Below are 27,130 nucleotides of genomic sequence, written 5' to 3'. Positions count from 1 at the left end.
ACCTATTCCATAGTATGACAATACTCTAATTTCATCATTTTCTACTTCACATGATCTCTCAGAAAATGGTATCGGGTATCGATGTGTTTGCTTCTTCCATGCTGCACCGGATTTTTGGCTAGCTCGATTGCCGACTTGTTATCCACATATATGACTGTGGATTCTTCCTGTGGATGTTTCAGCTCCTTTATCAGATTTCTCAACCAAATTCCTTCACAGACGGTGGACGATGCTGCCATGTACTCTGCTTCACATGTGGACAGGGCGACCACACTCTGCTTTTTCGAATTCCGTGTGAATGCTGTCGACCCAAGATAGAAAACATAGCATGTGGTGCTTTTTCTTTCATCTTGATCACCACCCCAATCACTATCAGAGTATCCATACAACATCGCATCATCATTGTACGGATAAAAGAGACCAAACTCAATAGTCCCTTTGATATACCTCAGTACTCGTTTTGCAGCTAGCCAGTGTGACTCTTTTGGGGCTTCCATATACCGGCTTAGAAGCCCAACACTGTAGACTATATCTGGCCTAGTGATTGTGAGGTACCTTAAGTTTCCGATTAGGCTCTTGAATAGGGTTGAGTCGACATTTCTTCCTTCTCTATCTTTCGTAAGCTTCAGGCCTATTGTAACAGGTGTATTTACGGCTTTACAGTCGACCATCTGAAACTTCTCAAGAAGTTCCTTTGTGTACTTCTTCTGGGATATGTGAATGCCGCTGACTTGTTGCTTCACCTCAATGCCCAAGAAGAAAGACATCAATCCACCATCAGTCATCTCGAACTCTTTGAACATAGCCTGCTTGAATTCTTCAAACATCGCCTGACTGCTCCCAGTGAACAGCAGATCATCAACATATAAACAAGCAATAAGCATATCACCATGGGCATTCTTCTTTGTGTAGACGGCATGCTCATATGGATATTTGACGAAACCATTTTCTTGAAGATAACTGTCGATCCGTGCATTTCAAGCACGAGGAGCTTGCTTCAACCCATACAGGGCTTTCTTCAACCGATACACCTTGTGTTCCTCCCCTTGCATGACAAAGCCTTCAGGCTGGTCAACGTATACTTCTTCTTCAAGTACCCCATTTAAGAATGCAGATTTCACATCCAGTTGGTAAATCATCCAACTGTGATGAGCTGCAAGGGAGATTATCATTCTTACAGTGTTAAGGCGAGCAACTGGGGCGAAAACTTCTTCATAGTCAACGCCATATTTCTGTTTGTAACCTTTTGCTATGAGCCTTGCTTTATATCGTTCGATCTTACCATCGGCATTCCGCTTGATTTTGTACACCCATTTGAGACCAATGGTCTTCTGGCTTTTGGGGAGTGAGGTCAACACCCATGTTCGATTCTTCTCGATGGCATGAATCTCTTCTTCTATAGCCTTTCTCCAACATTCTTCATTCACATCCTCCTCGAATGTGAGAGGCTCATGGTCCGCATACAGGCAGAGTAAATTTACTTCCTCAGTTTCTACATAGACGTCGTTGAGGCTTCTCATTTTAATAGGAGCCAAGGGTGAAGAAGAATCGGATGAAGATGTGCTGGATGAATTCTGATTTGATGAAGTACTTTCAGGAGAGATGGAGCGTACTCCTGGACTTCGGCGATTCGAAGGGGGTGATGTCTGCTCTTGAATCTCAGGTCTCTCTTCTTCGTATTCTTCGACCTCGACCTGCTTTTCTTTGGCCGAGTTTCCCTCATTCCATTTCTATGCTTCTTCCTCACAAAATACCACATCTCTACTCACCATCAGCTTATTGGTTAGTGGGTTGTAGAGCTTGTATGCCTTTTGACTCTTCGCTGTAACTGATGAAGATGCATTTCTCGCCACGATCATTAAGCTTTTTCCTTCTCGCTTCTGGAACTTGAGCGTAGGCGACACACCCAAAGATCTTAAGGTGCGCCACGCTCGGCTTGTATCCACTCCATGCTTCTTGCGGTGTCTTGAATCTAACACTTTTGGTCGGACACCTATTAAGCAGATAGGCAGTACATGCAACTGCCTCTGCCTAGAAATTCTTTGGCAGACTTTTCTCCTTTAGCATGGTCCTCGTCATGTCGAGGATGGTGCGGTTCTTCCGTTCTGCAATTCCATTTTGTTGTGGCATGTATGCTGCAGTGTGTTGTTGCTTAATGCCATGTTCCCTGCAATATTCTCGAAAAACATTTGAGGTGTACTCCCCACCTCTGTCAGATCGGAGAGTTTTGATTTTAAGACCACTTTCTTTTTCAACAAGGGCCTTAAAATTTTTAAAAATAGTAAAAGCAGCAGACTTCTCTTTAATTACATACACCCACAATTTTCTACTGAAATCGTCAATGAAGGTAATAAAGTATTTATTACCTCCAAGAGAGATTGGCTCTAATGGTCCACAGATGTCAGTGTGAACCAACTGCAACGGTTCTCTTGCTCTTTGGGATACTCCACTCAGAAAGGAGTTTCTTTGTTGTTTCCCAAGTGTGCACGTCTCACACACATGTTCTGGAGCTTCAATGGCAGGCAAGCCATGCACTATGCTTGATGAGGACAGAAGTTTCAAGCCACTAAAGTTTAGATGGCCAAAGCGAAGATGCCACGTCCAGGAATCATTCTTTGCTTTCCCATAAAAACACTTCTTAAGCATTGTGTTTATATGGAGAGGAAACATACGATTCTTCGCCATCTGGACTTTTACAATCAAACGTCCATGGATATCTCTTATGGAAAGAGAAGAGTTCTCCATGTGTATGACATACCCTTTTTCGAGGAGTTGTCCGAGACTCAGTATGTTACTTTTCATGTTGGGCACGTAGTACACATTAGAGATATAGTTTGGAACACCATTCTTCTGAAAGATTTTGATTTTGCCTTTACCTTTCACTGGCGTTTTTGATGAGTCTCCAAACGTTACATCGCCATGAACTCCTTTTATGAGTTCCACAAAAAGTTTCTTGTCGCCGCACATGTGATTACTTGCACCCGTGTCGAGATGCCATACATCCTGCTGATCACTACTTTTCTCTTGTGTAAGGAGAAGTGTGGAGCTTTCTTGTTCATGGCCTGATGCTTCAGCATAGTTGGATAACTCGTCTTGAGTTACCGGCTTGCTTCAGCAATCAGATGCATAGTGGCCAAGCTTGTTGCAATTATAGCATTGGATGTTCTTTGTACTTCCCCGTCCACGCATAGATCTACCTCTACCATTTCCTCTTCCACGGAAATTGGTATTCTTCTGTTGGTTTTGGCCATGACTTTGTTGGTATCCGTGCCCTCTGCCTCTTGCACGATTGTTAGTAAAACGTCCACCACTTTGTGAACTTCCACGTCCACCATTGTTATCATTCAGAGTCAATCTTGACTCCAAAGCTTGTTCCATCGGCATGGAACTGGCATTCTTCTGCATTCGTTGCTCATGAACTTGTAACGATCCCATCAACTCCTCAATGGAGAGTTTCTCAATATCTTTTGATTCTTTAATCGCCACAACCACATGCTCAAACTTGGTTGTGAGGGATCGAAGTATCTTTTCAATAACTCGGACATCTTCAATCTTTTCACCATTTCTTTTCAAATTATTGACAGTTATAAGCAAACGCGAAAAATAATCAGTAACATTCTCACCTTCCTTCATGTGAGTCGCTTCGAACTCGGCTCTTAATGTTTGAAGGCGAACCCGCTTCACTCGATCTACACCCTTGAAGATGGTGCCAAGGGTATCCCATGCTTGCTTGCTTGATGTTACTTCGGCAATCTTTTCGAAGGTAGATTCATCCAAACCTTGATAGAGGAGAAACAAAGCCTTATTGTCTCTCTTCCTTTGATTTTTGAGCGCAGTCTTTTCTTCATTGGTGAAGGCGATTTCTTCTTCCATAGTGGGTTCTTCATACCCATCGGTGACGATCTCCCATAGTTCTTGCGACCCGAACAATGCCTTCATTTGGATGCACCATTTTTCATAGTTGTCCTTTGACAACTTAGGAACCTGCGGCTGGATTGTGCTAGCCATCTTTTTCTATTTCTTTTTTTTTTAAAGGATGGACTAGAAGAAGAGATTTTGTTTTTTTTTGTGCTGAAATCTGATTTTTTTGAAAAAAAATTTTCAATCTCTGATTTTTTTTTGAAACAGATTGTTTGCTGCAATCTGATTTTTGGAAAAACAGATTTTTCGAAATCTAATTTTTTTTAAAAAAAAAAACAGATTTTTCTGCTCTGCTGCAATCTGATTTTTGAAAAAAACAGATTTTTCTTGAAATCTGATTTTTTTAAAAACAGATTTGCAAACCTCCTTCTCACGGCTTTTGAAAAACAGGTGTTGAAAACCAGCTTTTGAAAAACAGCTTTAGGATCTGATTTTGAAAACAGATTTTTTTGAAAAACCAGGGAGTGCAATAGGACCTGCCTTTTTGCTGATGAGGCCCAATGATCGAATGCTGCTCTGATACCACTTTGTTGGGTTTGTATCCCAACTACTTGCCAATGTGTGGCTGCAGCCACCGTAAAATAAAAGACTGAAAAGAGAAAGATATGAACTGCTGCTGTATTTTCTTATGAATAGAAATGAATTACATTGCTGCCTTTATAGGCTTTCTTATACTATGAAATTACTAATTTATCCCTGTCTAGATTCATCCTAGGGGCATCTAAAGAAAGAAAAAATCCAAAGGAAAAATCTACTGTTTATCTTCTCCAACTAATATTCTAAACTTAGAAAAATCTCACAGCAAAAAAAAAAAAAATATCTTACAGCTAGCATGCATAGCTAGCACACGCACCCTTCACACGGTTTTGGATTTGCAAAATCCTCCACCGTATCCAACAATTAAGCTCCCTACTATGCTTGTATAATGTTGTGCAGCCTCAAGTGCAGGGTCGCAAAGTAATATATACTCAGTGAGACCGAAGTCAATCCATATATAGGGAGTGAATTAAGTTCTAAACACTTCTAGAATTAGATTAAATCTGAAGAAATACCCAAAGGATAGAGTTCAGATCCTATATCGTTTACACTGTAGGAAGGTTCCTGTGGTATTGACCTCTATGAGGCCTACCGTAATGTTTTTCCCGCATCCATTTCCATCCATCATGTGATCAGCTCTTGTTCAGGTACGCCACCTTGTAACGCATGTAACCGTGAAAAAAAAAAAAAAAAACCCTCCAAGTTGGTGTTATGTTTCCATCCGAGTTTTGGAATTTTCTAATTTTTGTGTCTTGTAGTCTTGGTGGAGCATATATGATGAATGGATTGGATGGCATATGACCATCATGGTAGACTCCACAAACATCAACATCATATGATTACATTTCCACTGCATATCTTTATTATTTGTAACTAGATATTGCAAAACAATGAGATGTATTTGTCATGACTTTCCAGGTCCATTGTATTTTGAGTATGTTCTATATAATGGATCTCTACCAACTTTGAAGCTCAGACAACATTCATGGACAAAGGTACGAAATTTTGTGACCCTTTATTGGATGGCCCAACCATTTTGTTAAAGATAGCTCACTTTGTTAAAGAAGTCGAGGGTGAATTTTCAGATTTCCAACATCATCTTCCTTGATTCACCTGTTTGGACTGGATTTTCATATTCAAGTGCTTCAAAAGTTGACTTAAGTGGAGATATAAAATCTTCCAAGGAAGTTCATCAGTTTCTAAGGAAGGTGAGTGGTTTGTGGAACTACACACATTAAAAGAGTTAGCAAACATGCACATGTGCACACACGTTCATATAAATATATGGATGTATGTGCCTCCAGTGGCATGGCATTTTCGTGCCCACGGATTCTTGTATGCTGTGGGGCATGTTTGTATGATGGTCAAAACCATTCATTTAGTGGGACCTACCATTGATTGGTCACTAATTAAAAATTGCACTGATAGATGTATATTAGCCATCTAATGAATGGACCATTTTCTCACTGAATGCATGGTCTTGCTGACTTTATCTTTTAGTTTTCTTGGTGGTATGTATCTCACATGCCTCTTAGAAGGCACCATTATTGGGAGTTGGGACCAAGTTTCTTACATACTCCAAATGTGACAACAAGCTTAAAACAAGTTTTGTTGAACTTAATTAGTCTCAATGCATGCTTGAATTGAGTAATTTTCATATCCTGTTTATTACAATCAATAAAAATGAAGCTTGGCAAGATCTTTTATTTCAAATTGAGGCTAAGGAATAGATATCTGAGTGGAGTCATTGTGAGTGATAATTAGAGGAAAACAAGAAATAGCTTTTGAAGGTGTCCCTAAATAACAGTGATTGATCAAACAAACTATAAGCAAAACATGTAGAAAGCAAGACACTTTAAAAATCAACAAAACATGCCTTAAAGCTTGTTTTGAACTATGAATGGATTTAAACCATCTCTTTTGCGTAAAGATTTAGATCTTCTCTTTCGCTTGAGCAGCACAGCGTCCCAGGTATGGGGGCATTTCTCTCACCTGTTTGATGTTCATTTACAGTATAATTAATCTATAGCTCAGTAATATATAGGCCTCTAGGTTAGAATGGTCTCCTCTCCTTCCAAATTCTTGAGGTTAAGGGGGCTCGTCTCATGCTTCATTGTATGGGAAATATGGATAGGACGAAATATTTCCAGATATGAGGGGGCAAGTATGGAGGCAGATTCAATCATTGCCGAGGTTTGCAGATGGCTTAGGGACATGGCCAATTGTCTCCCAGAGAAAAGGAGGGAGTCATTGTCTGAATCAGTTTCCTTACAGATGCTAGGGGTTTCAACCCCTGAACCTAGGGTTTTCCACTGGGTGCATTTTGTTAAATGGGTCAGGCCGGTTTTTAGATGGCTGAATGTTAATGTTGATGGGTCGTTCAGAGGCAATATAATAGGGGAAGGAGTTTGTAGAGATCACATGGGCAAATTGGTCTTTGCATTTCTCAAAGCTTATGGTTGAATCTCCAACATAGTAGTGGAAGCTCAAGCAATGGTAGATGGCCTTAAAATTTGCATTGAATTGGAGCTATCCAATATTATCATCAAGGCAAATTCTACGGTGGTGGATGATGCGGCTTCTAATCTGAAAAAGATGAGGTTGTGGATGATATAGGATGATTGAAACTAGCCTAAGATGAATAGGATAAGACCAAACTACATATTAATTTAATCGTTCAACAAGTAAAATCAAGCACATCCACATTATAAGTTATAAAAATTCAGATTAACCACTTAATGGACCTAGGCTATCATATACATGGTGCATGAGACTATGAGAGTATAAAATATCACAAGAGTGGCCCACTTGGAAGTTGGGACTTCCAATCTACTATAGGTAGGGCTTCACATGAAGAAACAATGACACTATAAAAATCAGATTTTGGAAAAAAATGTTTGTCTGAAAATTAAATATTTTAAGGGAATTTTGGGAATCAAGAATCGATGTTTGGGGATTTTGGGAATTCGGGACTCAGGGATTTAGGGTTTTAGGTTTAAGATTAATGCTAAGGCTAGAAAAATGGTATAAAGGATGATATAAGGAGAAAGAAGATGTAAAAAAAGGAAGGGATAGGGCTGTTCGTATGGACGTACAACTATCCGTATGGCTGGTTTGTATGGACGCATGTATTGCTACGTGTGGGTTCGGTAGATGGTTGGGTTTTGATGGGTTTGATGGGGAAAGAAAAAAAAAATGGATGAAAGGGTTTTTGTTTTAGATGAGTTGTAGAAAAAGGAAGAAGAAGAAAAGTGAGGAGAGTTGTGTACATTGTTGGAAAAGAGAGAGGAAGAAAAGAATTTTGGAGGAATCCACCACCAAGCAATATTCTAGCCCCTCGACAATTCGATTGGAAGGGAGGGTTTTCTCACAAATCCTAAAGGAAAATGAATAATGGCTTTTCTCAAGGGAGACGAGCCTTTTGTTTTTTTTTTTTTACTTAAACACCATTAAGGTCCACCCCCCCCCCCCCCCATCCGGCGCACAGGCGCGTGCGCGCTTATATATCAGAAAAATAAAAATTACAAAATTACCATCCACTCAAGTTTATAGCCCGTAATCCAAAATAAGCACACCAAAACACCTAAGTGCAATCTCAACCATGTAATAAATCCTAAAATAATAAAATATAAATAAAGCAAGATCAAGTCCAAGGGGCCCAAATTTGAAAGACTTGGTGGCCCGATGGTCTGATTAACAAGATCCAACGGTCACCTAAGTGCAATCTCAACCATGTAATAAATCCTAAAATAATAAAAATATAAATAAAGCAAGATCAAGTCCAAGGGGCCCAGATTTGAAAGACTTGGTGGCCTGATGGTCTGATTAACAAGATCCAATGGTCGGATCAATATGGAAATAAAAACTTATGACTAAAAATGTATCCTAAGCAACCTATATGCACCATTCCAATGTAGTGTCTTCCCGATGCACATCCAATGCATGGGGGTCTTCAAAGTGGTCCAGTGGGCCCCATTTAGAACTCGTCTCCCATCCAAAGAGAGGGTTGCATTGATACTAGTGGTCGCCTATACCTTTGGTATACTCGAGTAGGTCCTCTAATGTCCCCATCAACTCTTCCCGGTTGAGAAGAATACGTCACTGGCAAAATATAGTTGTGGTAGTGCTCGAGTAGATCGAGATCAATGTGCTGAAATTTGGCCTTTTTAATTCAGGTGTTGTTTGATTCCGACGTGGCTTTCCATTTCACAAGTATTTCTAATATCCTACATGGCGGGTAAAGACCACTTAGAAGAGAAGTAATGGAAGAAAAGGCAATGAGTGGGAAGCATGGTCTAACAAAGGCCATATGTTAGGGTTGGGATTAGGGACACCATCATTTGGGGTAGGAGAAAGGTCTGTAGGAGGGTTAGAACATCCGTCACAAGGCACAAGTTCCTCAACATTGAATGTGGCACTAATGCCCATGGTATATGGAAGATCTACCACATACACATTAGGGCCCACTCTTATCAAAATTTTATACGAACCTGCACTACGGGCATGTAATTTCGTTATGGTTCCCTATGAGAATTGTTTGGGCCTAATGCGGACCATGACGTAGTAGCTTATTGAAAACTCCTTAAACCTATGATGTAAATCTGTAAAGAGTTTATAATGTTATTTAGTAGCATTAATTTGCTTCCTAATCTCACTATGTAAATCATGAATATGCCATGCAAATGCATATGCAAACTCTTATGGCATACGTGAGACAGACATAGGTATGGGATTTATAGGTGTTATAGGCTTATATCGAAGTACAATCTCAAATGGAGTCATTCATGTGGACTCATTGATTGAACTATTATATGCAAACTTGGTTATATCCTAGGTCCTAATATTGTCTCCCACTAGACATCGTAACAAATTCCCTAAGCTTCAATTGACAACTTCCATCTGACCATCAATCTGAGGATGGTATGCCGAAGAGAACTGCAACTTAGTTCCCATTATGTGCCATACTGTTTCTTAAAAATAACTCATACATCACACTTCTCTATCTGACACAATCGTCTTAGGAAAACCATACAGATGAACTATCTCCCTAAAGAATATTTTAACCACGTTAATGGCATCAGATGTTTTAAAACACAAAATGAAGTGAGTCATTTTAAAAAAATGGTCCACAACCACAAAGATAGAATCATGCTTTTTTATTGTCTTGGGTGGCCCAAGAACAAAATCCATACTAACATCACCTATGGGGCGTGGGAAACTGGCAAATGAGTATATAATCATGTATTCTTGTAACACCTCAAGTTTTCAGGGGCCATGTAGGAACTCGGTTCTTGAATTCTCAAGTGCCACTGGTGCCCTAATGGGCTTTAGATTTCAATTATATTAGGATGATCTCATAAACAATGGAGAATTTAGCAAAACATGAAGTATAAGTCATAAAGTAGTATCAAGTGCCACTAAATACAAAAAATATCCAAACCACAAATCCAAAATCATCTCAATAGGGAACTAGTCTCACCCATACTTGATCCAAAGTGACTAGAGCCCTGGCTCATACACCGCGGTAGCCCGAACTTACATTAGAAGGATCCGCTGAAAGTCTAGAAGCAGGGAAGCTTCCCTTCCTCATCCATGCTCACCCCACTCAGCTTGTCGAGCTCCGCCTCACCTACATCTAATGACGTGTTTGGTTGGTGTTTTAAAACACCGTCCTAGAGTGGGAGTGAGTAGCTAACTTAGTGGGTGCCATTAGCCATAAGTTACATCAAATAACAATTCCATGATGAATTTAATGAAAAGCATAAATTCATAAATCACTAACTAGTCTTTGTTAATGCGTATGCATGAGTTATGTATGATGCATGACCTCACCCACAACACTCCCTCATTGTGACCTCAACTGCCGAGTCGCTAAATCCTATCTAATGCGATGTGTGAATAATGTATTAGTCGGGTTTTTAGTTAATTTCGTTCATCCAACAGGTTGGAGAAATTGGTAAACCCCAACGATATCAATGCCCTCATCTATTTGCAAGGCCAGGACCCCTCAATGTGCGAGACCAAGACCCCGCGATCCTTAATCCCATCGGAGTCCCCACCCCCGATTGTAAGTACGTGGGGAGTGCTGGAAAGTGGGATCACTCGCGGTCACTACGGGGAGGCTTGTCAACCCAGCGTAGGTCGATAGCTCGGACATAGTATCCCATTCCACCATGCCCAGCTCACGAGGCTGTAGATCAGTTCTAGCTGTTGTCAATAGGCGTCAGTGGGCGAGGGGTGTTCCAGGTTCCAAACAGGCGTGACTAAACATAGTTAACAAATATAGTTGGTCAGTCTGTGGACTAGACTGCCCAAGTTTAGGCAAGCACGCAATGTACGACATTGGGTGTAAGCAACCAATGTAGTCCCGCTACCGTCACCCGTTCGCGTCCGCCCAAATCAGTCAGACTAGTCACAAGATGGTCCAACTAATGGGACCACCCTTAAAAATCTCAGTTTGCTAACCAACCCAGAAAATGGGTTGTATTCTATATCATTTCAGCAAAGAATCCATCTTACTACAAATGGAATTATGCGCACTATACATCCAACATAAAATTTAAGATATTACAATGAATGCATCTACTCTTAACATCATAGGTTAGACGTGTGTGCAATTGGTGCTGGATTACTTAGGAGACAAGAGACAACACAACATCCATAATGCAGAAAATACAACAGTAAAAATATAATAATGCACATTACAAGGATGAATATGCAAAGATCATATGCAAGGATGAACATGCAGCACCGATTCCATGCCCAAACAAATTAAAGACCAATCAAACAATAATTTATCAACGCATGCATGTTGGGCTGACTTATCATGTAGGTTCCTAGCTAGTTTTTCCTCAAAATTACTCATGCACATCAATCTAACATCCACAATCATTAAATTTATCTTAAAATTGATATTTGGCCACTTAAGGATAATGGTCTGCACATATTCTTAGTCGAAAGTTGCTGAGGTGGTCCTAGCGGTGCCGGGTCTGCAAGCTCGTGGTGTCGGGGCCCTGCATTGCGTAGAACGGAGGATAAAACACATGCATGTTGCAAAAATTTAGGGAAATGGGGTTTAAGATCCCAACTTACCTTAGATGGGTAGGAATTTCTCTTTTAACAGTGGAATACAATGAAGTTTCCTGGTAAAGGAGAGGTGAGGGTGTAGGGATCTCCAAAATCCAAGCACCTAGCTCACATGCACATCAAGGTGAGCCCTTTCTCTCCTTCTCCTCTCTCTCTCTCTCTCTCTCTCTCTCTCTCTCTCTCTCTCTTTCTCTCTTTCTTCTAGGGTAAATTTGTATGGGGAGAGGGGTGTCCAATTGAAGCCCTTATATAGTGTCAGATTTGGTGTAAATGGCCCCAAGGGCTGGGTTTTTACTATACTAGCCTAATGGGAGGGTTTTTCTAACCTCTAAGGCCCACTTTGGGGTGTACATTTTGATATACACCGTCGGATAGTTAGCCCCAATGATGATATATGTATGGATATGATCGGCCCGCTATTTGAATGCGTCGATCGACAGATATGATTAGAAGTCTGTTTAACGGTCACTGATAGTCGATCGGGGCCGCGGCGATACAGATATGTTTAGAGAAATATCTTTAGTCGGTACCCCGACTTTGGCCATGAATTGATGGTCCGAAAGCTACAACTTTGTGAAAGAACAAATTGACTTATTTCACTTAAGTTTTAGGCTTCAGCCTAATGTATTTGCGCATTTCAAACACTTGGCCTCTTGCCAAAGTTGCACAATTCTAGGTACTATCTTAATTCTCCACCTGCGATGAACATCAAACCCAGGGAGACAGACATTGATCTAAAGTTTCGGAACTAGTGGCCCACTGACGAGCGGTCTAGAGCTTGTTTGAAAAATCAGGGCATTTCTGTAATGAATTAGGTATCAAGATTTCTTGTTCATAATTATAGGATTTGGATTAGCTAAGTTCATAGTGTGACCTATTCGCAACCAGTGGAAATGACGATTTGATTATAATCACTCCAAACCGTCGGTTCTCAGGCTAAAAGGATACTGGGTCACTTTGGTTTGTTAATTACGATCCGACCCCTAGTTGTCTCGTCTTTGGGTAGATTTTTAATATAGCTGTGGTAGTCTTGATTAGTTAGTGATAGGTCGGCTAGATTTGGTCTCTATGTGAATAAATCATGGGGATAAACTTGATGTTTAAGTGATCGGTTAAGTTCATTAGTTTTCTACGGTTGATCAATCTTATTTGTACAGTTCTTTATTGATACCAGCCGTGAATAAGATCACTTCGAGCGTCAATGGTTCGTAAGTGATGACGTGGCTAGTTATTAAAAAAAATTTTAAGGATTTTTGGCAGACCTAAAATGGTGAATTTTGAAGTGTTACAATCCACCCCCCTTAAAAACGATTTCGTCCTCGAAATTACCTAAGGTAATTAGGTAAAGATATTTTAATCATGTATACGTAAGTTCCATTGATTTCGCATTCATGTGCATGGTAGGGTGCATACTATCTATGCTAGTCTGGTTTACTTTAGTCTACCCCCCTTAAAACTTTTTCACCTTGATGGTTTAATACAATTTATTTATTTATTATTATTTTTTTAAAGATTTGGATTCATGACAACGATTTCCCTCTACCTAGAGTAAAAAAATATATTTTAAATGTGCGACCAACACGGAGAGACGGTTGTAGTGGGCTTGAACCCGATACATCGATCATCTACTTGACCAGGGTTGAAGGTTCATTGTATCCCTTCTTAGTCCTGGAGGATCCTGGTCTTCTGCTTGGTCAAAGCAGTAAGTCCATTGGTAGCCACCCAGGATTGAGAATTGGGTCAAGCCTCGAATGCTTCACAGGCGTACGGTTTTGTAATCCTGTAATCCGACTATTTTAGATATTTGGAGAATATTAAAATTTATAAGGAGGTTCGAGTTTTACATTTATAAGGTTGTCTTTCAGGTCTTGGTTACAGAGATTTCTCGTTTTAATTCATGTCCAACTCGTTTATTGTTCGTAACATCCTTGTCACTTTTAGTTACTTAATCATATATTATTATATTATTATTATCTGTTATTAAGTTGACTTTTATTTTACAAAATTTCATTTCATTTGAGGTTTCATAAAAATTTATAAAAATTTCAGAAGTACCGGCTATTCAATTCCAATGGTTTTTTTGTATGATTCCAAAATGTCACTATTTCTTATAACACTACATATATTTTATTATTATTATTATTATTATTATTATTATTTTATTTTTTATTATTTTTTTGATGATTTATCATCAAGTTTAAAGTCATTTCACAAAATTTCATTCATTTTGGATTCATAGAAAAATTACTAAAATTTTAAAGGTGACATGCAATTCTAAGCAACTCTACATATTTATTCTCATTATAGCCAAAATGCCATTCAATCATGAGTCGTTACATCACTCATACGGGGAATACAAGAGTTACTAGTCTTTTAGATATAAGAAAACTATAGCTTAATCAAAACAGAAACTAACCATTACATGTCAAACAAAGAGAAGCAAATCCTAACTACTTCAGGCAATAAGTAAGTAATTAACGTTAGCGCTAGATTATTGATTTTTTTAGAGTCGGGCGAAGGAGGGGGTGCTCTCTCCTCCTTGATCCTTCATTGTAAGGAAGGAAGAAAATGGGTGTTGAAGAAGGGTTGACAGAGCTTAGGATGGGTTTCTAATAGCACAAAATTTCATATGTATTTTGCCATTTCGATCTTACGGCTAGTGGGATATGAGCAATTGCACTTCATTTTCGTTGACTTTGAGAGAGGAGGAAGAATTGAGGGTTCTAAGATAATTCAGAGGTTTGGAGTGCTAGTGATGTAAGTAAGGCCGTGGAAAAGAAAAGATGAAGAATATCATCTTCTCAATGTTGTTTGAACCTTAGGTCTATAAGAGAACAAGAAAACTCAAAATATTCTACTGTAGTCTGCCTCAATATAGGCTTACAGAGTATTGAACTATGAAACTCAATCCTACTCAAGGGTCCTAACTTAATTGCACCAAAACAACTTAAACAAAAACAACAAAACAAACAAACAAGCAACAAAAACAAATAAAAACAACAAAAATATAAATGCATGTATATATAAATATGTATATAGAGGTGGGTTGTTGAAGGGAGAGGTTTAGGAGAGAGTAGATGTATAGGTTGAGAAATACGTTTTGAAAATGGGTTTGAGATTTGGAGAGGGAGAGGGTTTCTAGAGGTTTGGGAGGGTTAGGAGTGAAATGAAAGAGAGAAAAAGAGGTGGAAAGTGTTATAAGGGCAAGGAAGTGGGCCCCACACAAACTTACATTGCATAAAGGGGCCACAAATTGGCGCCCCGGGCGGGGACCACGCGGACCTCTGGTCCCCTGGGCGGGGGCCATGCTGACCACTACCTTCCTGGGCAGGGCCCCTTTCGAATTCTGGCTCCTCGGGCGGGGGCCCCTCCGGCTGGGCAGGGGCCCCTCTGGCTGGGTGGGGGCCCCTCCCCATTTGGCTATCTGGATTGTCGGACCTTACAACGTCCATATCTCGCAAACCATAATGAGTTACATGACGTGCCATGTATGAATTTGGGGTAGGAGAAGATACCTTATCTAAATAACCCAGTTATTTCATAAGATTACATTAGGTTAATGGTTTAAAATCTATTTTATTCACATTTTTACTATTTTTAAAAAAATTTCGTTTGATTGTAACTCTTCATCCTTTGAGCTTTGTAGTTGTGTCCAATTTGAAAGTACTTAGAGAAATTAAAAGGATAAAGTGGTGGAAAGTAAGATTTTTTTTAAAGAAATGGGTTGGAAGGAGGAGTTGAGACTTAGGGATTAAGTTTTAAGAACTTGGAAAGAAAATGGGGTGATGATTGAGGGTGAAAGGGGTAGGATTGACTAGAAATGACCATAGGGAGAAGCCCTTAGGGCGTTTAAGGAGCTTGGAGAGGCAAGGAGGGGGTCCCCATGTGTGGGAGGGCCCCACCTATTTGTCGGGCTAGGATACACTAGATGTTGGGATCGTGTAAGCTGCTTCAGCAGCTTGAACCTATCGCATTTAGGTCTAGTCGGCTCAAGTCATCCAACCTTCCAATTAGAAGTTATTTGAATCACTTTGCGCAGTCTAAGTCTTTTTATTCATAAACCATAATGTTTTAGTCTTCGGACTTGCCAAATGGCATGATCCAGGGATCCTATAAATGTCTCTAAGTTCGATCGCTACCTCCTAAGTCTGAAACGCGTCACGATAGACCCATTGCCCAAGGCCCAGTTTTACCCCGAACCATGCTTTGATACCATCTGTAACACCTCAAGTTTTCAGGGGCCGTGTAGGAACTCGGCTCCCGAATTCCTAAGTGCCACGGGTGCGGGCTTCAAATTTCAATTATATTTGGATAATCTCATAAACAATGGAGAATTTAGCAAGGCAAGAAGCATAAGTAAGTCATAAAGCAGTATTAAGTGCCACTAAATATAAAAAATATCCAAACCAGAAATCCAAAATAATCTAAATAGTGAACTAGTCCCACCCATACATGACCCAAAGTGACTAAAGCCCTGACCCAGATTAGAAGGATTTGCCAAAAGTTTGGAAGCAGGGAATCTCCTCTTCCTCATCCATGCTCCTCCGCTCAGCTCGTCGAGTTCTGCCTCACCTGCTTCTAATAACGTGTCTAGTTGGTGTTTTAAAATACTGTCCTAGAGTGGGAGTGAGTAGCTAACTCAGTGGGTGCCATTAGCCATATGTTACATCAAATAACAATTTCATGATAAATTTAATGAAAAACATAAATTCATAAATCACTAACTAGTCTTTGTTAATGCGTATGCATGAGTTATGTATAATGCATGACCTCACCCACAACACTCCCTCGAGCGACTTCTTCTCACGGTCGTGCATGACCAACACTCCCTCATTGCGACCTCAACTACCGAGTCGCTAAATCCTACCTAATGTGATGTGTGAATAATGTATTAGCCGAGTTTTTAGTTAATTTTGTTCATCCAGCAGGTTGAGAAAACTGGTACACCCCAACGATATTAATGCCCTCATTCATTTACGAGGCCAGGACTCCTTAACTGCGAGGCCAAGACCCCGCGATCCTTGATTCTATCGGAGTCCCCACCCTCGATTGCAAGCACGTGGGGAGTGCTGGGAAGAGGGTCGCTCGCGGTCACTACGGGGAGGCTCGTCGCCCCAGCGTAGGCCGACAGCTCGGACATAGTGTTCCATTCCACCATGCCCGGCTCATGAGGCTGTGGATTAGTTCTAGCTGTTGTTAGTGGGTGTCCGTGGGTGAGGGGTGTTCCAGGTTCCAAAAAGGCGTGAATAAACATGGTTGGTCAGTCGATGGACTAGACCGCCTAAGTTCAGGCGAGCACACAATGCACGACATCGGATGCAAACAACCCATGTAGTCCTACTACCGTCGCCCGTTCGCGTTTACCCAAATCAGTCGGACTAGTCACAGGATGGTCTAACCAATGAGACCACCCTCAAAAATCTCAGTTTGCTGACCAACCTAGAAAATAGGTTGTATTTTATATTATTTTAGCTAAGAATTCATCTTACTATAGATGGAATTATGCGCACTATACATCTAGCATAAAATTCAAAATATTACAATGAATGCATCTACTCTTAACAGCATAGGTTAGACATGTGTGCATATGGTGCCGGATTACCTAGGACACAAGAGACAACACAACATTCATAATGCAGAAAATACAATAGTAAAAATACAATAATGCACACTACAAGGATGAATATGCAAAGATCGTATGCAAGGATGAACATGCAGCACCGATTCCATGCCTAAACAAATTAAATACCAATTAAACAATAATTTATCAATGCATACATGTTGGGTTGACTTATCATGTAGGTTCCTAGCTAGTTTTCCCCCAAAATTACTCATGCACATCAATCTAACATCCATAATCATTGAATTTATCCTAAAATTGGTACTTGGCCACCTAAGGATAATGGTCTGCACCTATTCTTAGTTGAAAGTTGCTGAGGTGGTCCTAGCGATGCCAGGTCCGCAAGCTCGAGGTGTTGGGGCCCTGCATTGCGTAGAACGGAGGATAAGACACATGCATGTTGTAAAAATTTAGGAAAATGGGGTTTAAGATCCCAACTTACCTTAAATGAGTTGGAATTTCTCTTCCAATTGCGGAATGCGACGAAGTTTCCTAGTAGAGGAGAAGTGAGGGTGTAAGGATCTCCAAAATCCAAGCACCTAGCTCACATGCACATCAAGGTGGGCCCTTTCTCTCCTCCTCCTCTCTCTCTCTCTCTCTCTCTCTCTCTCTCTTTCTTTTAGGGTAAATTCGTATGGGGAGAGGGGTGCCCAAATGAAGCCCTTATATAGTGCCAGATTTGGTGTAAATGGCCCTAAGGGCCAGGTTTTTACTATGCTAGCCCTATGGGAGGGTTTTTCTAACCTCTAGGTGTCACACCCCAAACCCGGGGATGGACAGCTTCCGTGATGCCCCGAATTTGACACTCGACTTCCATATACCAAGTCTCGAGTTCAGCGCACCACAAGGAAGATTTTTGACTGATTTTTTTTTATATATATATATAATAATACTTGAGCATGAAGATCCATAATCAAACTACCAAGCAACACTCTTCATCATAAGTCCCGATGGTTATAAGCATAATGCTTTACAAAAGGTACGTAACGTCAACATTGCCAAATCGAAGAATAGATGCAATGCATCGAGAAAGCTAAGTTTTCCAAGCTACTCTAACCCTGAAAAAAATGAAAAATAGGAGGCTTAGGCAAAAAGCCTAGTGAGTACACATGTGTGTGCAGTGTGTCCTACATGCAGGCAAGATAAATATGCTACAAGGAAATCATACCACAGCCATAACCATATTACATGCATCTGTAATCGCATCATCATCATCATATTGTCATGCCATAATTATACAATATTGAAAATACTGACAAGTCCATGAGTCATACAATATCAGAATACGTAATATAAATCAGTATGTAAATGAGGAGTTATAAAGAGTCAAATATCAAATGCCGAGGATGTAATGTAATATACAGTTCCTGATGAGTTCACGAATATCGTCAGTCGTATCTAAATACTGAAACATAGTAACCCGAAATGCTAAATGTTACTAATGCAATGTAATATGTGGTGTGAATGAATTGACTATGCTGGAGTGAAGTCGGGATGGTATTACGTAGTATCGCAGACTATGGGGTCTATCACAAAGGACTTCTATCCAAACTAGTCTCATACCTAATTTGGATAGTCAGACTCAATATGGTAAACTCCTGATCTCAGGTTAGTCGCGCGCCCCAACTGAAATCCTGGCCATTGCAAAGGTACACGTAACAAATAATTACACACCACTAGCCCGAGTGAATAGTGAATGAATGAATGAATGAGTATGCAACTCCTGATTAATAAATCCACATATCAGTACAGTTCCTCTCTGGGATCATCACCGGGGTCTATTATACTACCCTAGATTGCCGCCCCATCGCGCTCAATAAGGTGAGTGAAAGAGACCTCAGTATCCGCCTGCCAATATCGGGCCCGGCTCGTCGATAGCGAACCCATTCCTCAAGCTGGTCAAACTCAACCTAGATATTACCCCCTCACTCAAGCGGGTAAGGTCACACCCCCTCCCAACCGGCCACGACACAGTGGGAGACACGACCTATTGGTATACGGCCCTCATGCGCTCATATGTATCCACTCGGTCTCGACGTTGGGGTGTCTCCTGGCCACGGAGGTTTAGGAATTTTTACCCAGGGACATCTATGGCGCCCGTATGCTAGAAGCAAATATTTTCGGTGTCCCATTTGGCCATCCACGATACGCCTGTGGAGGCTACGGCCCTGGTGTCACTAGGGCGTATAGTAATCATAATGGGAGATGCATGAGTCATACAATCCAGTCATGCATCAATCCTGTGCATACTACGTGCTCAAGTGAGATAATCTCTGTCTATCAGGGAGTCTCATAATAACATGCTCAATGACATTTGCAATGATCAACCACATCTCATAACAAACATGCAGATGATGCGTATGGGCATGAATCATGATGTTATGCTATCATGTACTCGTAATCGGCATCGTCAGTTGGAATCGGTGAGAATGGGCCTAACAAGGCCTAAAGGAAGGTCACAATGTGGACATTCAACCATCATTGCCCGTCAGTGTGGACATTTAACCAACATTACTCCTAAGGAGTGACCCACATAAACATCAATACATACATCACGGCGAAATCACACATCACATTGGTTCTCATATACATCGCTTTAGGTCTCTCGCAAGGGCCACACATTCATCGCATTGGGCCTCACTCATGGGGGCATATACATCACATTGGGCCGTATCATATGGGCCTTACACATCGCTATGGGCCTCGGCACATGGGCCAAGAATACACCACATCCGGCTTCACAACCCATGGGCTTCAAATATACAATAGGTGGGCCCTACACATGGGCCTCAAATACATCACAATGAGCCTCATCATATGGGTCAGGAATATATCTCAATGGGCCTTGCCCATAGGCCACGAATACATGGCTACACCAATTATGATAAGTCTTTATACTACAACTACTTCATACGTCACATAGTTAATGACTCATATTTGGTGCTGCATAATTAAGGGCCAAGAGCCACGTTTCATCGTACCATTTACGGTTTAACGATCATAGCGTATAGAATCCAGGACCTTAATAGCATTAGCTTGGGTAATATAACTCTATATCACATTCGGTTAGTGTACAACTTAGTTATATATGATTCAAGTGACGGTATCTATATAGATAAGCACAAACCTATGTCATTGAATGGCCATCAATGCCACTTGATTTCATACGGTTAGGTGGCCTTATACGTATTTCACATTCATACAATTAGATGACTACGTATACTACATATACTCCACCATTGTCTATGATTAGGTGGCTATAAATACATCAAATACCTACATGATTAATGGACCAAACAGGTATATCACACCCTCACACTATTAGATTTTACATATTTGTTATAATTAAACATGTTTAAGGGTTTAGACACAAGTCACATGATCCTATTACTTAGGGCCGTACTTTAAACAAAGTGCCAAGTGATCAAGGGCTGTCCACGATCAACTCATTTAAGGGATTAACCATCATTACTTCAAAAATTACAATACCAGTTCGTCATATGTTTAACACATGGAGATTACAAACTCTTGTCGAAGAGACCTAATGGTTGGTCCAAGGCTACCGCTGATGGGCCTACATGGCATTCACTTAAAATGGGCCTTAACATTCTTGGACCCACAAATAAATAGAATTTACAATGAGTTCTATATGGTGGAGCTCATGGGGCTTTCCCATGAGGTTAGGTCGTATGTGACTCACTTAAGACTTAGGTCTACTTTGATTTTAGTACAAACCCTAAAATGATATGAGGAAGTGGATGGTCCGCATGGATTAAATAGATACACCATGGTGGCCTTAGGTTGGATTCAATAGTTAAGCCCTTATTCTCACAGCCTTGTATTGTGTGGTCCAATTCACGTTGGATTGACTGATCTTTGGGACAATGCCCTAGAGGGGACCCGGTACATGGGCTAGATGGGTTAAATATCTAATGCATCATCAGGATGGCCCATAATAATTTTTTTTGTGATGAGAGTTCAATTTACATTATTTCATAATGAAAGGCTATCTAATCATTGGATGAGCCTGAGTCTTGGTAACATAACGTCAAAGGGGTTGATAAAATAAATAAATGATGAGGATCTTGAATATAAATCATGTCATAACCATGGTGGATTAAGTGGCATAACACCTACATCAAAGTGGGCCATACCACACACACGTTGAGAGGGTTACCCTCCCTTAAATATTCATAATTATTTGTTGGGCCCGCAGAGGTGTGGTTCATAAATCTAGCCCACCCATTATGTGTGTCCCACTTGGTTGAGGGGTCAGACCAAGTTTCAGATACATCCAAATTTCAGGTGGACCTAACACATGATTTTACATGCTCGAGCTTCGAGTTGTACGAATGGTTCAAGGAGATCAAAGTTACATGGGTGCTAAAGTGATGTATTTATTATACCTATACGGTTCATCTATTTTTAGAGATCATTTTAGAAAATTATCCAAAAATGAATCATAACCAAAAATTATCTGGACCTCTCCTCAATTAGCAATTAGGATAATGATTTCACCGTTAAACCATTCATCGGGCCCACCATAACATTTATTTTCCACCCAATCTATTCATAAGGTCATAGAAACCTGAATTAAGGGAAAAGACAAATTTTATATTGGTTCAAAACTTTTGACCCAAAAAGGGTTCCAATGGTAGATGTTCAATCCTTGCTCCTTTTGTCATGTGACCCACTTGATAGTTAGATCTATCTTATTTTTCTTTCAAGCCTTAGGTCAAGCTCACCAAATGGATGGATGGTTTAGATATAACATATACCACATGATCAGACCCATAAAATTACTGATTTATTCAGCTTTATAAATTTATTATTTATTTTTATTTTATTGTTTTGATGGTGTGGGCCACCTGAGTTCCATGTATGGCTGAAATTTGGAGGTGGTCCATTTTTAAACGGGACCCATCAAATGCATGGTACTGATGTTCGACATGCATCAATGTGGGGCCTGTGATGGGGCCCACTTTCCTCCAGCGTCAGCAGAAGACGCTGCTTGCTGCAGCGTCATCCAGACGCTGACGGCGGCAGCATATATATATTATTTTTATTTTTTTTGTTTTCAAATATGGGGCCCATAATAGGACGATCCAGTCCGACTATTATGTGTGTTCCTCGTGGTTGATCAGTCAGGCTAAGTTTCAAATGCATCCAAATTTCAGGTGGGGCCCAGCAAGTGCTTTTATATGTTTTAGCCATGTCTGCACATTATTTTAGATGGTGTGGGCCACCTAAGTTCTTTGTACGGTTGATTTTTGGTACGATCCATTTTTAAGAGGGGACCCATCAAATTCACGGTGCTGATGTTCGACATACATCAAGCTAGAGCCTGTGGTGGGGCCACCTCTTTCCAGCGTCAACAGAGACGCTGCTTGCTGCAACGTCAGAGTGCTGTTTTTTTTTTGTTTCTCATATATGGGGCCCACAACAGGACGATCCAGTCCATCTGTTGTGTGTGTCCCACGTGGTGGAGCGTTCAATCCAAGTTTCAAATGCATAAAAATTTCAATTGGGCCCCAGCAAGTACTTTTATATGTTTTAGCATGTCTTCACATGATTTTTGATGGTGTAGCCTACCAGAGAAATGGATTGGCTTCATTTTTTGGCTCAACGCCTAAAATGATCTGAAAAATTGAATGGATGGCGTGGATTTAATACAAACATCATGGGTGGGGCCCATTGTGGTCCCACACCTCTTCCCTTCTTTTTCTTTCAAACAGCAGCAGGCGTTTGGACGCTTGTCTCCTTTTTTTTTTGTGTGGTGTGTATGCACGTGTGCATGTGTGAGTGTGTGGCTAACCAAATTGCCATACTTGAACAGTTTGGATGGCTACAAAATTCTGGTGGGGCCCACTATCAATGGGTCCCACATAAAGCCTATAATAAATTATTATTTATTATTATTATTATTATTTTTCCATGCATCCATACCATTAATCACATCATTATCATCATATCATCACAAGTATTAATTATTATTATTATTATTATTATTATATGTACTCTCTTATGTATCCACACCATTGATCACATCATTATCCTCAAATCATTTCCACTAATAATCATACAAATAATAATAAAAAAAAAACAAACAAACCAAGAGTGGAGTGGGTGTACTCACCTTGATGAATTAGATGGATGGTTGAGATGAAATTGATGGTTGAGATAGATGGAGGGGATGGGATTGATGGAGCTGGTGGCCCACCAAGATCACTCCTCTCTCTCTCTCTCTCTCTCTCTCTCTCTCTCTTCTATGGAAAATGGTGAAATGCTAAGAGATGGAGGGGTATTTATAAAGAAATGGATAAAATTTTAGTTAAGTTAAGCTAATGTGATTAATATTAGCTTAGGCTAGGATTATGGTACTTAATTCATGCTTTGTAATTAATGTTGGATTAAAGAAATATGGGATGGCATGGTGTGATGATGTCATGCATGAGGTGTGGTATGGAGGAGAGTTGACTTTTCATGCACATGAGAGATAAGAGGTATGGGTGTGTGACATCACACACATGGGTAGAGATTCTCTCACCCATGTGTGGCATGTGCATGTGTGTATGACATGTGTTGTGCACATGTGTGGAGTGGAGTACATGGCTCCATGTGCACATGATACTTAATTATTCTTTATGGCGTATCTCACTAACGGATTATCATATCGATGCACGGGTGGTACCTCCGGGATCGCGGCGATGGGGCGGTCGATATGAGATAGGTTTCGAGGTCTTGGGGTTCCGGTTAGTTAAGTGTGTACTATGAATGGCCAATCCAGGTTAGCTAAGGCATCGATCATCATGCACATATGCATGAAAAATAGTACCAAATGGACCAAGTATTACACTAGGGCCCACTATGAGGTGTACATTTTGATATACATCGTAGGATAGTTAGCCCTAATGGTGATCTACGTATGAATATGATCGGCCCGCAATTTGGATGCGTCGATCGACAGATATGATTAGAAGTCTGTTTAACGGTCACCGATAGTCAATTGGGGCCTCAGCTATATGGATATGTTTGGAGAAATATCTTTAGTCGGTACCCCGACTTTGGCTATGAATTAACCATCCAAAAGCTACAACTTTGTGAAAGAACAAATTGACTTATTTCACTTAAGTTTCAGGCTTCCGCCTAGTACATTTGCGCATTTCAAGCACTCAGCCTCTGGCCGAAGTTGTACATTTTTGGGTACTATCTTGATTCTCCACCCACGATGGATGTCAAGCCCAACGAGATAGACATTGTTTTATAGTTTCGGAGCTAGTGGCCCCCTAACGAACAGTTTAGAGCTTGTTCAAAAAATCGGGGCATTTCTAGAATGAATTAGGTATTAAGATTTCTTGTGCATAATTATTAGGGTTTGGTTTAGCTAAGTTCATAGTGTGACCTATTCGCAACAAATGAAAATGGCGATTCGATTATAATCACTCTAAACCATCGGTTCTCAAGCTAAAAGGATACTGGGTCACTTTGGTTTGTTAATTACGATCAGTTGTCTCGTCATTGGGTAGATCTTTAATCCTGCTATGGTAGTCTTGATTAGTTAGTGATAGGTTGGCTACATTTGGGCTCTATGTGAATAAATCATGGGGATAAACTTGATGTTTAAGTGATCGGTTGGGTTCATTGGTTTTCTACGGTTGATCAATCTTATTTGTACGATTCTTTATCGGTACCAGCCGTGAATAAGCTCGCCTCGAGCGTCAATGGTTCGTAAGTGATGGCATGGCTAGTTATTAAAAAAAAAATTTTAAGGATTTTTGGCAGACCCAAAATGGCGAAAATTCGGGGTGTTACAATTCTGCTTTCTCTTCTTTGCCAACCGATAGGTTCAACATTGCCCTACAATATTAGCCACATCTCACTTGAGATTTGGCTAATAGAAACACTCCTCTACAAGGCCAATAGTCTTGTCATGCCCAAAATGACCAGCTATTCCTCTAGTATGAAGCTCCCAGACAAGAAAGTCACGAAAGGACATACATGGTATACACAATCTATCACTTCTAAACAAAAACTCACTGACCAAGACAAACTCGTTACTACCTCTACACTGACCACCTAATAACAATGCATACACCTCTCCAAAATCTAGGCAAGTAGGATAATCTTCCTTTAATCGCTCAAACATGATTACTTCTACGCTCATATATTAGAGTAACCCGACTCTACGACTCAATGCATCATCATGTTTATTCTTGACCTCGGCTTTATGCTTCAACACAAAAGTGTACTCCTGAAGACACTGAAGAAATTGGACCCACTTGGGATGCCTTGAGTTCAACTTCTTTTAGGAGCCAAGGTAGCGCAAAGCTTAATGCTTAGAGAATAAGATGAAATCTTGTGGTAACAAATAATGTCACTAATGGCATAAAGATTGCACTACCACATAGAATTACTTGTCATAGATAGAATACTTACGCTTTACTTCATTCAACTTCTCACTAAAGAAAGCGACATGGTGCCCTTCCTGACTAAGCACTCCGCCTATACTTACATCAGATGCATTACATGCAACCTCAAAAATTTTAGAAAAATTTGAAAGTCGCATGATAGAAGCTTTGTCATCTTGACTTTAATCTCCTTGAATGCCATAGAGGCTACTTTAGTTCATTGGAATGCCATTTCTTTATGTAATCGCTAATAGGAGCCATGATGGAACTAAACCCTTTAATGAACCACATATAAAAGGTGGCTAAGCCATGAAAGCTACGCATCTCATGAATATTTTGCCGCTCAGGCCAATTGACTATGGCCTTGACCTTCTCGGGATCCATAAACATGCCTTTAGACACGATAAAACCTAAGAAGGTGACACTATTGGACAAAAACGAACACTTCTTGAGGATGGAATACAACTTCTCTGCCCTAAGGATCCTACACACTTGCCTTAGATGGTGAAGATGTTGTTCCTTAGTCATGCTATAGAAAAGGATGCCGTCAAAGTAAACGACTAGGAACTTCCTCATGAATGGTCTCAACACCTAGGTCATCATTCACATAAATGTACTCAGGGCATTGGTCAACCTAAAAGACATGACTAACCACTCATATAGCTCATCCTTGGTCTTGAAGACAATTTTTCATTCATCACATGGGCAAATGCAAATCTAGTGATACCCACTCTTGAGATCTAATTTTGAGAAGATGGTAGCATTGGCTATCATGTCTAATATATCGTTAATATGTAGTTTGAAAAACCAGTACTTGACGGTAATCTTATTGATGGTTCTGCTATCCACATACATGTGCCACGCGCTATTCTTCTTGGGTGTCAGAAGGGTAGGCACATCACATGGACTCATGAACTCCTAAATGAACCTTTTTCGTAGAAGCTCATCAACTTACTTCATGAATTCTGCATACTCTGATGGGTTCATTCTGTAATGGGAAAGGTTTGGGAGAGTCGAGCTAAGGTAAAGATTAATAGCATGATGGATGTCTCTCATAGGTGGAAGCTCATCTGGGACATCATCAGGAAAAATGTCTCTAAACTCATCCATATTTGAAATCACCTCACTGGGCAATTCTACACTATAACCTCTCTATCCACGAGGGCATGCACCTCCAAATTTGCTTTAGCCTTTTTCTCGAACTCTTTTACATTAATAATATGAAGAGACGTAGGCTTGGACTTCCTCGAAGTACCAGATCATCCTTGTTGGTGGCCTCCTTTTACGAAGTGTTCTTGAGTGGTAAGGGGCTCAATCTAATTTTCTTGCCCTCAAATATGAACATATAAATATTCGAGTGACAAAATATTGTAACATTCAAAACAAAAAACTAGGGCCTACCTAAGATGATATCGCTGACATCTGTAGGAACCACATCGTACAACAATGAATCCTTATTCGATCCAAACTGGATGGGGATAAGACATCGCTGTGAAAACGGAATGCAATACTCATCAACCCATGACACTCTGTAGGACTGAGAGTGAGACTCGACTTT

General features: G+C 40.3%; 1 protein-coding gene across 1 annotated transcript in view; it reads left to right on the top strand.

Moving 5' to 3' along the window:
- Positions 1 to 27,130, top strand: part of LOC131218044 (serine carboxypeptidase-like 18) — an 89,213-nt gene that overhangs the window by 25,355 nt on the left and 36,728 nt on the right. The window contains exons 3-4 of the mRNA XM_058212726.1: positions 5,377 to 5,453; positions 5,544 to 5,666. Coding sequence (XP_058068709.1) covers positions 5,377 to 5,453; positions 5,544 to 5,666 — 200 coding nt within the window. The remainder of the gene's footprint in view (positions 1 to 5,376; positions 5,454 to 5,543; positions 5,667 to 27,130) is intronic.

Source organism: Magnolia sinica, chromosome 11, assembly GCF_029962835.1.
Source record: "Magnolia sinica isolate HGM2019 chromosome 11, MsV1, whole genome shotgun sequence".
NCBI lineage: Eukaryota > Viridiplantae > Streptophyta > Magnoliopsida > Magnoliales > Magnoliaceae > Magnolia > Magnolia sinica.
This window is presented reverse-complemented; position numbering and strand designations above follow the sequence as displayed.